The 13,469-nt window shown below is 36.2% G+C and overlaps 1 protein-coding gene across 4 annotated transcripts in view; it reads left to right on the top strand.

Annotated features, from left to right (window-relative positions):
* Positions 1-13,469, top strand: part of CDH12 (cadherin 12) — a 378,196-nt gene that overhangs the window by 356,707 nt on the left and 8,020 nt on the right. For 3 of the 4 annotated variants that reach the window (XM_049861507.1, XM_049861489.1, XM_049861479.1), the window contains 2 exons: positions 9,306-9,427; positions 12,584-12,701. In XM_049861507.1, coding sequence (XP_049717464.1) covers positions 9,306-9,427; positions 12,584-12,701 — 240 coding nt within the window. Of the gene's footprint in view, positions 1-901; positions 917-9,305; positions 9,428-12,583; positions 12,702-13,469 lie in introns of all 4 variants that reach the window. The other variant, XM_049861499.1, reaches the window with a different exon arrangement.

Here is a 13,469-nt window from a genome sequence, read left to right as displayed (position 1 = left end):
TTCCTGGCCTCAAGCCCCTGTATTATGATATTGCAAATATTTAAAGTCAAGATTTTCATTGGAAAAAAGGATCTTGATTAGTGGTATTTTTAAAGATTACTCTTTTTCTTTTTTAGATCATTTTTCCTCCCACAGACAGCACAAAAGGTAATACTTGGCTTTTAACATAGGTATGTGTGAATAATTTAAATCTTTTTTTAGGAATAGGAAACCCTGGTAGTGTAGTGGTTAAGTGTTATGGCTGTTAATCAAAAGGTCAGTAGTTTGAATCCACCAAGGGTGCCTTGGAAACTCTATGGGGCAGATCTACTCTATCCTGTAGGGTCGCTATGTGTCAGAATCAACTCGATAGCAACGGGTTTGTTTTTTTGGTTGTTTTTAGGGATAGCTCAGTCTAGCTATAGAGCATACCACTGTAACTTAAACAGACCTATTATTAGACATGGCTGTGCTTAGCACATAATTTCAAAGTGAACTCATTTAAATAGCAAAGCCAAAGAAACTATTTTTTGCAAGCAGGATCATTATATCCTGCTCAGTTTGCACTATTATAATTCAGTTTCTTGGTAAAGGCTGTTTCCATTATTGAAGTTGTTGTAGCTGAAATTTAGCCCATGGTAACAAAATTAAATTTTTAGATCCGGTCGTTGTTCAAAAGCAGATGTCATTCCTAAATAAGGAAGCAAAATAATTTCACTGCATTTTAGTATAATGGAAACCTGTGTTTCTTAGTACTTTGCAGGTTTTGAAACATGTTCTATTACACCTGTTATTTGGTTTTTGAAAAGTTTTATGGTTCGGATGATAATTCTTGAATATTTACCATGTGATATTAAAAAAAAAAAAAAACTACCTTGATCCTTGAAATTATGCCGTATAACTGTGACTCATTAGAGTTAAGTGATCATCAGGAAGAGTGTCTTCTTGGTCTTTGACTTAATTAATACAGTACATGTCACAAGACAGTGAACAATATAATAATGAGACTTCGATTCCAGTGTTGATTCTGCCATAAATCATAGGGAAAGGCTATGCCAAAATTTCCCACCTATAGATGGGTATTTATAGATCTGTGATTTTCAAACTTTTTTAGATTATCAGGAGAATTTGTCAAAGGAAATCTTAAGTAGAATCCTGATATACTACATAAAAAAGACTAGAAATGAAACCAATGACTTTGCTTTTGGTGAGAGCCGCTTACCTCAGAGATAAATAGCATAACAATGATAAATTTATATAAATTCTAAATTCCCGTTATGATCTACAACTCAGGATTACTAGGATTTTCTAAAGGTTATACAGCAATGAACCAACCAATTGCCATTGAGTAAATTTCAACTTATGACAACTATATATGTGTCAGAATATAACTTTGCTCCATTGAGTTTTAAGTGACTTCTTTTGAGAAGTAGACAACCAGGCCTTTCTTCCAAGAGTGTCTCCGGATGGACCCAAACTCCCAACCTTTTCGTTAGTAACTGAGCATGTTAACCATTTGCACCACCCAAGTTAATAGTGAGCCCATTTCCAAAAGAAATTTCTGATTGAAAATTTCAAAGGCAGCACCTATATATATATGTATATATATACATATATGTATATATCATCCCACATGTTTTACAGTGAGACTGATAGTCCTTCTATCAAGAAGTCAGGTGTATCTTTCCTTTCCTTGAATCTCGAAGGGGCTGGTGACTGACCTGACCACTAAACGTTCAGCAGGAGTTTTGCTATGTGACTTCTGAGGCAAGGTCATAAAAGCAACAGTATGTGCCTGGATTTCTCTCTTTTTTGGAAATGCTGGTCCTTGAAATTTAGTTCATGCTCTGAGGAAGCCAGGCTACATGACGGGATTGTAGATGTATGTTCCGATATTCATCCCCAGCTAGGCTTCCAGCAAACATTCGGTATCAAGCACCAGGCACATGAGTAAATGAGCCTTCAGATGTTTCCGTCTAAATGAACACTAATTAAGGGAGCAACAATGGTCTCCTTTTCTCTGAATATATATTTTAGAATTTTTCATCTTCAGGTTAAGCTATACTTTGCTGCATAACAAATTATCAGTTTGTTTAAGTCATGAATTCCACAAAGGTTCATCCAAAAAGGATGGCTTAATATCTGCTCAATGATATTTGGAAGACTTGACAGCTGGGGGGTGGAATCATCTGAAGGTTCATTTGCTACAGAAGCCCAAAGGCACTGAAACCATTATGAATTTCTGCATCTAACCTACCAGCTGCTCCATGGGAGAAAGATGTAGCAGTCTACTACTGTAATAATTTATAGCCTTGGAAACCCTATGGGGCAGATACACTCTGTCCTATAGGGTTGCTATGAGTCAGAATTGACTCAATGGCAATGGGTAGGAGTTAAATAGATAAAGTTACTGCCATTAATTTTCTAAACTCTAATCTGTAATATGACTTAGTTGTCTATTTTTTTTAAGGAACCAGATAATTGTCAAAGTGTTTCTCTAATAGACAATATATAGCATAAATTAAAAGCATGAACTCTGGACCTGGGATTTGAAACCCAGCCTTAAGTATGATTTTTGGAAAAAGTTACATTCTCCCTTTGTTTTGAAGAGTTTTGTATATGTAATGGGGATAATAATAATAGTGCCTACTACCTCAGAGTTGCAGTGAACCCTAAGTGAATTGATCTGTGTAATGCCTTTAAACATTAGTATGTTGTGAGCATTATATCCCCCACGTGTCTGCCAGTTTGTCATACTGAGGGGCTTGTGTGTTGCTATGATGCTGGAAGCTATGCCACTGGTATTCTGATACCAGCAGGGTCACCCATGGAGGACAGGTTTCAGCTGAGCTTCCAGATTAAGACAGACTAGGAAGAAGGACCCAACAATCTACTTCTGAAAAGCATTAGCCAGTGAAAACCTTATGAATAGCAGCAGAACATTGTCTGATATAGTGCTGGAAGATGAGCTCCCCAGGTTGGAAGGCATTCAAAAGATGACTGGGGAAGAGCTGCCTCCTCAACGTAGAGTCGACCTTAATGACGTGGATGGAGTAAAGCTTTCAGGACCTTCACTTGCTGATGTGGCATGATTCAACATGAGAAGAAACAGCTGAAAACATCCATTAATAATTGGAACCTGGAATGTACAAAGTATGACTCTAGGAAAATTGGAAATCACCAAAAATGAAATGAACGCATGAACATCTATATCCTAGGCATTAGTGAGCTGAAATGGACTGGTATTGGCCATTTTGAATCAAACAATCATATAGTCTACTATGCTGGGAATGGTGTTGCATTCATCATCGAAAAGAATGTTTCAAGATCTATTCTGAAGTACAATGCTGTCATTGATAGGATAATATCCATACACTTACAAGTAAGACCAGTTAATACGACTATTATTCAAATTTACGCACCAACCACTAAGGCCAAAGGTGAAGAAATAGAAGATTTTTATCAGCTGCTGCAGTCTGAAATTGATCAAACATGCAAAATCAAGGTGCCTTGATAATTACTGGCTATTGAAATGTGAAAGTTGGAAACAAAGAAGAAGGATCAGTAGTTGGAAAATATGGCCTTGGTGATAGAAACAATGCTGGAGATTGAATGATAGAATTTTGCAAGACCAACAACTTCTTCATTGGAAATACCTTCTTTCACCAACATAAATGATAACTATACACATGGACCTCGCCAGATGGAACACACAGAAATCAAATTGACTACATCTGTGGAAAGAGATGATGGAAAAGCTCAATATCATCAGTCAGAACAAGGCCAGGGGCCGACTATGCTCATCAATTGCTCATATGCAAGTTCAAGCTGAAACTGAAGAAAATCAGAGCAAGTCCACGAGAGCCAAAATATGACCTTCAGTGTATCCCACCTGAATTTAGAGACCATCTCAAGAATAGATTTGACACATTGAACACTATTGACTGAAGACCAGATGAGTTGTGGAATGACATCAAGGACATCATCCATGAAGAAAGCAAGAGGTCACTGAAAAGACAGGAAAGAAAGAAAAGACCAAGGTGGATGTCAGAGGAGACTTTGAAACTTGCTCTTGAGCATCGAGCAGCTAAAGCAAAAGGAAGAATTCATGAAGTAGAAGAACTGAACAGAAGATTTCAAAGGGCCTCTCGAGAAGACAAAATAAAGTATTATAATGACATGTGCAAAGAGCTGGAGATGGAAAACCAAAGGGGAAGAACAGGCTCGGCATTTCTCAAGCGGAAAGAACTGAAGAAAAAATTCAAGCCTCGAGTCGCAATAGTGAAGGATTCCATGGGGAAAATATTAAACGATGCAGGAAGCGTCAAAAGAAGATGGAAGGCATACACAGAGTCATTATACCAAAAAGAATTAGTCAATATTCGACCATTTCAAGAGGTGGCATATGATCAGGAACTGATGGTACTGAAGGAAGAAGTCCAAGCTGCTCTGAAGGCATTGGCGAAAAACAAGGCTGCAGGAACTGATGGAATATCAATTGAGAGGTTTCAACAAACAGATGCAGCACTGGAGGTGCTCACTCATCTATGCCAAGAAATATGGAAGACAGCTTCCTGGCCAACTGGTTGGAAGAGATCCATATTTATGCCTATTCCCAAGGAAAGTGATCAAACCAAATGTGGAAATTATAGAACAATATCATTAATATCACATGCTAGCAAAATTTTGCTGAAGATCATTCAAAAATGGCTGCAGCAGTATATTGACAGGGAACTGCCAGAAATTCAGGCCGGTTTCAGAAGAGGACGTGGAACGAGGGATATCATTGCTGATGTCAGATGGATCCTGGCTGAAAGCAGAGAATGCCAGAAGGATGTTTACCTGTGTTTTATTGACCATACAAAGGCATTCAACTGTATGGATCATAACAAACTATGGATAACACTGCGAAGAATGGGAATTCCAGAACATTTAATTGTGCTCTTGAGGAACCTTTACATAGATCAAGAGGCAGTTGTTTGGACAGAACAAGGGGATACTGATTGGTTTAAAGTCAGGAAAGGTGTGTGTCAGGGTTTTATTCTTTCATCATACCTATTTAATCTGTATGCTGAACAAATAATATCAGAAGCTGGACTATATGAAGAAGAACGGGCATCAAGACTGGGGGAAGACTCATTAACAACCTGCATTATGCAGATGACACAACCTTGCTTGCTGAAAGTGAAGAGGACTTGAAGCACTTACTAATGAAGGTCAAAGACCACAGCCTTCAATATGGATTACACCTCAACATGAAGAAAACAAAAATCCTCACAACTGGACCAATGAGCAACATCATGATAAATGGAGAAAAGATTGAAGTTGTCAAGGATTTCATTTTACTTGGATCCACAATCAACAGCCATGGAAGCAGCAGTCAAGAAATCAAAAGACACATTGCATTGGGCAAATCTGCTGCGAAGGACCTCTTCAAAGTGTTGAAGAGCAAAGGTGTCACCTTGAAGACTAAGGTGCGCCTGACCCAAGGCATGGTATTTTTAATCACATCACATGCATATGAAAGCTGGACAATGAATGAGGAAGACCAAAGAAGAATAGATGCCTTTGAATTGTGGTGTTGTCAAAGAATATTGAATATACCATGGACTGTCAAAAGAACGAACAGATCTATCTTGGAAGAAGTACAACCAGAATGCTCCTTAGAAGCAAGGATGGCGAGACTGCGTCTTACATACTTTGGACATGTTGTCAGGAGGGATCAATCCCCTGGAGAAGGACATCATGCTTGGCAGAGTACAGGGTCAGTGGAAAAGAGGAAGACCCTCAAAGAGGTGGATTGACACAGTGGCTGCAACAATGAGCTCAAGCATAACAACGATGGTAAGGATGGCACAGGACCGGTCTGTATTTCATTCTGTTGTGGATAGGGTCTCTATGAGTGGAGACTGACTCTACGGCACCTAACAGCAACAACTAACAAGCATTATATGGTATTAGGTATTAGTGCTGTTGTTTGTAATAATTTCCAACTTCTTTAGAATAGTGAGCCAAGCTTAACCAAATTGTTAATTTTATCTACATTTTTGGTACATAAATAATGGGTACCAACAACAGAGGTAGAGCTGGATAACCTCCACAAGGTAAAGTTGATAGTAAAAGAAAATAGTTACTGTCTTTTGAGCAGTTAGTTACTATATACCAAAAGTGATGGAAAATTTCTAAATCACTATCTCATGTAACATCTGTGTGAAGAAGGGCTTATTAATATTACATGTTTTATATTAAAAAATTAAAAAATGAGTTAAAAAATTTAAATAACTTGATTAAATGGAGCCAGACCTTTTCTACCAACTAAAATAATACCCTGTGACCTATATATATATATATATTTTTTTTTTAAATGTATTTTTGCATCTTACGCAATGGTTACTAATGCATCATCCATAAACATACCCCATACTATAAAACATCAGTTGTCCTTATTTTATCCTAGCTGTGCCTGTGCCTGGTGCAAAATAATATATTTCATTGTGTCATATATGTGTATGTGAAGATTTCTGTCTTAGTTATCTAGTGCTGCTATAACAGAAATACCACAAGTGGAAGGCTTTAACAAACAAATCTATTTTCTCACATTTTAGGGAGCTGTAAATCCAAATTCAGGGATGCAACTCTAGGGGAAGGTTTTTTTCTCTGTTGGCTCTTGAAGAAGGTCCTTTTCTCTTTTGATATTCTACTTCTGGGCAGTCATAATATGGTTTGGTTTGGCATCTCTATTTCCCCATCTCTGCTCTCTTGTTTAACCCCTTTTATATCTCAAAAGAGATTAACTCAGGATACACCCTACACTAATCCTGCCTCGTTAACATAACAAAGGTTATAATCCCAAATGGGATTATAATCAGAGGCATAGAGGTTAGGATTTACAAAACATATTTTTGAGGAACATAACTCATTTTCTTAAGTTTTTATTTCCTGTTGATGTTGTTAGTTGCTATCAAATTGATTCTGACTCATGGAGATGCCATGTGTGCAGAGTAGACCTGCACCATAGGGTTTTCAAGGTTGTGGCTTTTTGGAGGCAGGTCACCAGGCCTATATTCCAAGGCACCTTCGCATGGGTTTGAATTGCCAACCTTTTAATTAGCAGTGCTTAACCATTTGTGCCATACAGGGTCTTCAAGCCACCGCCTAGGGTATTTTTTTCTTTTTTTTTTTTTTTTTTAATAAATATTAACTCAGTAGGATATTCTAGATTTGTCAAAGTTACTCATGTGGTAAGATTTTGGATGTGTTCTTTAAAATAATCCAGAAAGAAGTTTGTAAAAATACTGTAAGTCTTCAGTGCATGACATATTAAGAATTTAATATTTAATCAATAGGGAAGGTGTGATAGAATAAGCATGGCCTTTAGATTCCTATACTCCAGAGTTTGAATCTTAACTCCTCATCTTACTTGCTAAATGGCTTTGGCTGGGCAAGGTCATTCAACAACTTGAGATACAGTTTATCTATCCGTGAAAAAATAAAGCATAATAATTGACTTCATAAGGTAAAATTTTACGGTAAATAATATAAAACAAATACATTATGTTTGGCCTTCTTTGTTTATTTTTATAGTTTTCTTCAATAAATGACAGGGATATAGACAACAAATCATTATGGAGGTCAAAACTTGGGATGGGATTTCATCAGAGACATATTTTTAATCCAAGGCTCTTTTTAATACTGTTGGAAGGAGTTATTCCTTAATATATTTTGCTTAGTATTTTCTTATTACCAGCAAGGAATTTCAGGATGTCCCTAGCTTGCTGTAATCGATCTCTTACTTCTACTGTCTTAAATTTATTGTTCTAATTTTCATATATGCGAAGCCCTCTCTGCTTCATTCTCCTTGTAATTTATCATTCTTTTTCCCTAGGCAAAGCTTCCACATCTCAGGAGGGGCCATTTTGAGAAAGTAATTTAAATATGTAGATAATCCTATTCAATAATGTTTTACTTCTATGAGCACACACAGCATAGAAAATCTTTTTTATCCAGTAAAAACATATCACTATTGGTGAAAAGTGGTTCTGTTAATTAATCCTGGTGTTAAGGTTAGGTCTTTCTACTAGAAAGGTGCTAATCAAAAAGATCCATCTTCATCAAGTTAATTCCAACTCATAGCAGCCCTATAGGACAATGTAAAACTGTCCTATAGTGTTTCCAAGACTGTCATTATTACAGAAGCAGATAGCCACATCTTCCTCCCATGTAGCAGCTGGTGGGTTCAAGCCTTTGACCCTTTGGTTAAAAGCTAAGCAGTTAGCCACTGTGCCACCAGGACTCCTGCAAAGGCCCTATACTTGTTATAAAATGTCAGTTAAATGGTTGGTCTTATTTTGGTGGTTGAGTTTCAGGGATAAATCCCTATCCGGTGCAATGCTGGAGCATTGGTTGCACAGTGGTTAAGAGCTCCTCTGTTAACCAAAAGGTCTGCAGTTCAAATCCACCACATGCTCCTTGAAAACTCTATGGGGGCAGTTCTACTCTGTCATATAGGATCTCTGTGAGTCAGAATCGACTCAACAGCAATGTTTTTTTTTTTTTTTCCATTTGTTTTGTTTTGTTTTTTGGGTGCAATACTAGCATTCTGACAGTTAATTTTATTATTATTATTATTGTACTTTAGATGAAGGTTTACCAAACTAGCTTCTCAGTAAACAATTAGTACACATATTGTTTTGTGACATTTGTTACCAATCTGACAACATGTCAACACTCTTCCTTCTTGACCTTGGGTTCTCTATTACCAGCTTTCCTGTCCCCTCCTGCCTTCCCGTCCTTGCCCCTGGTCTGGTGTGCCCCTTTAGTCTCATTTTGTTTTATGGGTCTGGCTAATCTGTGGCTGAAGGGTGAACCTCAGGAGTGACTTCATTACTGAGCTAAAACGGTGTCCGTGGGTCATACTCTTGGGGCTTCTCTAGTCTTTGTCAGGCCAGCAAGTCTGGTCATTTTTTGTGAGTTAAAATTTTGTTCTTTGTTTTTCTCCAGCTCTGTCTGGGAGCCTCTTATGTAATCCCTGTTAGAGCAGTCGGTGGTAGTAGCCGGGCACCATCTAGTTGTACTAGACTCAGTCTGGTGAGGGCTGTGGTATTTATGGCCCATTAGCCCTCTGACAGCTAATTACTGATGCTTTTATAATCCTTATTCATCCTTCCATCATCTTGTAGTTGGTATAACAGCCTCAGAGTTTCCCATAACAGAAAGGTTTTTTTGGATTGTATATCAAGACCGAGTTTTTAAAAATTTAAATACTATTTGTTGTAGAAATTATAATTGATCAAATTTTATAATTTTCTTTTTTATGTTTTCTACAGGTAACCCATTATTAACCAGCAAAGTCAATGTACTCATTAATGTTCTAGATGTCAATGAATTTCCACCAGAAATATCTGTGCCGTATGACACAGCTGTGTGTGAAAATGCCAAACCAGGACAGGTATTGTACCAATAATGTTAATTGACAAACGGTATAAAAATCCAACATCTGCATGTGTTTTAGGTTATATAGCCTTACATGAATACATACACACATACTCATACATGTAGTTTTCTGGATCAGCTGTCTTCATAAAATATACCACAAGAAATATTAAACTGTTATAAGTTAATAATAGAAAGTATGGTTGTTGAAGTAATGCCACAAAAGATAAAGAGTTGGTGGCCTAGTGAATATTCATTGTATGGCTAAAAGGTCTACGATTGTGGACTCCGATACATTTGCCCAGTTCCTTATTGTGGAATTTCTAAAGAACATGTTACTATAAACTCAGTGAGCAAAAGACTTTAGTATCCTTTCTCCCAGAATATCTCTTGCTTTGATTGCATGTTTTCTTGAAAGGATGAAAAAAAGTTCTTAAGCTTACAGGAAAAGTAAAGCCTTTCTCTCTGTTGTCTCAAGGAGAACAAGAACATCTACATTATGCAAAATGCCTTAAGTACATTTTCCATATTAGGTCAATATTGCTGTTGTGGGAGGCTCTGGCAGGTAGACATTATGGGGGAAGACCACGTAGTTAAAGGACGTTATTGTCAAAGTCCTAGGTTGTATGTGAAGTGATGGTGGGTAGCAGTTTTGTTTCTCTCTTAAACTACTACAAATGAACGAATGGAAGAATAATATAAAGAGAATCAGGAATGGGTAAATGATGAGAGTGTGTCCTGAAACAAGTATATGACTAATCCAGTACTGTTTACCTAAGTTCCAAAGGAAAAAAATGCATCAGTATTTGAATTACAACATGAATGATTTAGTCATATTTTCCCAAATGAGAAATGCTTCTTGCTTCCTTTGGAATAGGCACAGAAATGTGCTTAAAGCTTTAAGCCTTTACACCTTTGCTGAACCCCTCATTTACATTGATGAGCCAACTGCCTAAAGGTCTGAAACAGTAGATGATTCATAAAAAGTTTGTACACAAATGAATAATATTATTTGGGAAGTTAGAACAATTTTACCAAAATCCTACAGCTTAGGGATTTTCCACTTTCTGGACCACTATCAGTTGGAATTGACCTGATGGCAGAGGGTTATACAAAAAAAAAAAAGAGCCAGTCCTTGATTATTAGGTGATTAGGGAATTAATGATTTCAGATCAATCAGAATTGTGTAATGTGCTAAATGAAAGGGTTTTTTTTTTTTTTTTTTTTTTTGGAAATACAGCTCCATTTAACACTTACATGTTTGTCTAGTAAATTAAAAGAGTTGAAAAGCTGGGATTAGTAGAAGGTACTAGAGATCAACTTGATTTTCCTGTATCTGTGAAAAGTGGTGAAGAGTCTATTGAATTCTTGCAGGCTTTTTGCTACTGGGCCACACTTACGTATGAAGCAGAGCTCTATTGGTGAAAAAATGTCTCAGAAGTTTTCAGAGCATGTACTTTATAAGCATTTTCTATTTTTGATCCTAGCCATCCTGCCTCTGGTCTAGGAACTATGCAGAGGAACTCTCACTCTCTGTTGGACTATAGTAGAATACCTACCTACCTACCTAGCTACCTGCCTATCTATCTGTCTATGTATGTATGTATGTATTTATGTATCTATCTATCTGTCTATCTATCTATCTATCTATCTATCTGTCTGTCTTCTATCTACCTATCCTCTATCTATATCTATCTACCAGGAGAAAGAAAAGAGAGAAATATGATAATATATAAGTGATTAAAAACTCATAGTGGAGTTGTCTTTCCCTAAGGTAGTAACTCCCAAGTGTTAGTTTCAGATAACCACCATTCTACAACAAAATTTTCATTTGTGTATGCTGCTTCAAAAAAATGTGTCTTTGTTCTAAAATTACATCCTTTCACCTTTTTGATGTTAAAAAAAACCCATAAATAGTTTTAATTTAGTAAGTATTGATGCTAGAAGATGAGAGTTAAAAACAAAACAAAACAAAAAAAAAAACACAAAATGAAAATACCTCGACAATCAGTTCTTGATCCCCAAATAATTTACAGAAATTATAGTGGTGAAATATAGTGATAAGAGGGCATTTCTGTGTGAAGAAAAGCTAAAGTTGCCACATTCCCTTATATTGCCTTTAGTGTTGAATGATGAAAGTCTTACCTATGACAATGCAAAAGGGTGAAGGGATCCTGGGCAACCGATTCACAGTAATACAAGGAACTGAGATTGACACCAGTGGACAAATGTCTTAAACTACTTACTTCCAGTACAGCACTTGAACACTCAAACTCTTGGTGATGCATACTTTTTAAAATGTTTTTCTTTTTTAGATATAGCTACATGGGAAGTTAGCTCACAGACATAAGATTGAATTTTAACTATAAAATCAGAACAAAAACCAGTAGACAAATCATATGTTTAATTTTATCAATATAAGATAGCTTAATGCATCCTTTAAACACCAGGTCCAGAATACAGTACTCGGAATCCAAGGTCTCCTTCTGAAAAATTCTATTGAAGGACATCCTATTGAAGCACTAGAATTTTAGCTACAAGATACACAACCTAAAGGGACAATTTAGGGAAAATTTGGAATGGGGTAGATAATACTTACTTTTATAAAAAAATCTATGACAACATATTTTTCCCTACCCAAGGTGAGGTAGCAAATGTAACAACAAAAACAGACACACATTTCTTTGTTTCTCTCTTTATTATTGTCTTATTTGTTTTATAAAAATAAAATTCATTCTCACAAATGCACATGTACTAAAATTTTGCTATTGCAAGGTCTTTTAAATAATCAGAGGTTTTGTTTTCAGTAAACATTTTTACAATTTAAATGAAGAAAGCATTTATTTCATCTAGTTTAAAATGCAACAAGTGCATCTTAATTTTATTTTGTTTATTAGGGAGAATTTTCAATGCTGTTAATGTTTTTATTTAGGCAGAGATTGATTCAAATTAGTCCATTTGTTGTAATCTTACCTGCCAGTATTACCTGTGGATGTTTAGAGCTGTGTTTATAAAAATTATTTGTAAATAATAGGTCCAGTGACATGAATCCTAAAGGTGTTATTTCTATGTATTTGCATACTTCATCAAATAAACCTATTAACCTGGGGTGTAGAGTTCCCTTTGAAAAAATTGATGACCGACTTCAAGTTTAATCTCAATTTTGTTTCAGACAATTCAGATAGTCAGCGCTGCAGACCGAGATCTTTCACCTGCTGGGCAGCAATTCTCCTTCAGATTATCGCCGGAGGCTGCCATCAAACCAAATTTTACAGTCCGTGACTTCAGAAGTAAGTTTAAACATGCAAAAAATTACCTCTTGTCACGTAACTTTGTAAAGGGACACACAAGTGGAATTCAATGTTTTTCCTCAAAGTACTCAAATTCATACAATATGGAAAGCCATATTGCAAAATTTTATATTGAACAGCAAATTAAATATTTAACCTTACAGACCAGATGTAATGAGGCCAGTTACGTCCACTGAAAGTGTGGACAATTCCCTGTTGAGTGTAGTAAAAAAAAAAGGCTATCTGGAAAATTGTCTGATATCTCTCTTAAATGTATTATTAGCGTCACATGCACACTGCTTTTGCATACAGACAGGAAACTTTCTAATTACTGTCTGATTGGAATAATCCATGGCACAGTACAGGTTAAAAATACAAGCTTTGACATTAGAATAATAGAGGTTTGCACTCCAGCTCCATCGTTTTTTAAATATAATATCTAAAATTGTACTAAATAATGCCAACCTCACAGTATTTGCATTAAGTGAGACAATGTATGCAAACCTTTAACACATGTCTAAAACATACTGCTTGTAAGATTGTTTTATCTACTATCCCTGCCATTATTTCCACGCTTATACCACTACGGCCACCATCACTGTAACTACTGCTACTGTTACTATTACATAGGCTATTATTTGAGCCACTATGGAAAAAAAAATATGTATTAGGAATATTTACCTTATTAACTTCCATGACCTTTGTTGTTTTATTGTCTTTAAGTTTCTATATCCTATAATTAGAGATTTAAAACACTGGAGTTTATAA

Source organism: Elephas maximus, chromosome 2 (assembly GCF_024166365.1).
Source record: "Elephas maximus indicus isolate mEleMax1 chromosome 2, mEleMax1 primary haplotype, whole genome shotgun sequence".
Lineage (NCBI taxonomy): Eukaryota > Metazoa > Chordata > Mammalia > Proboscidea > Elephantidae > Elephas > Elephas maximus.
This window is presented reverse-complemented; position numbering and strand designations above follow the sequence as displayed.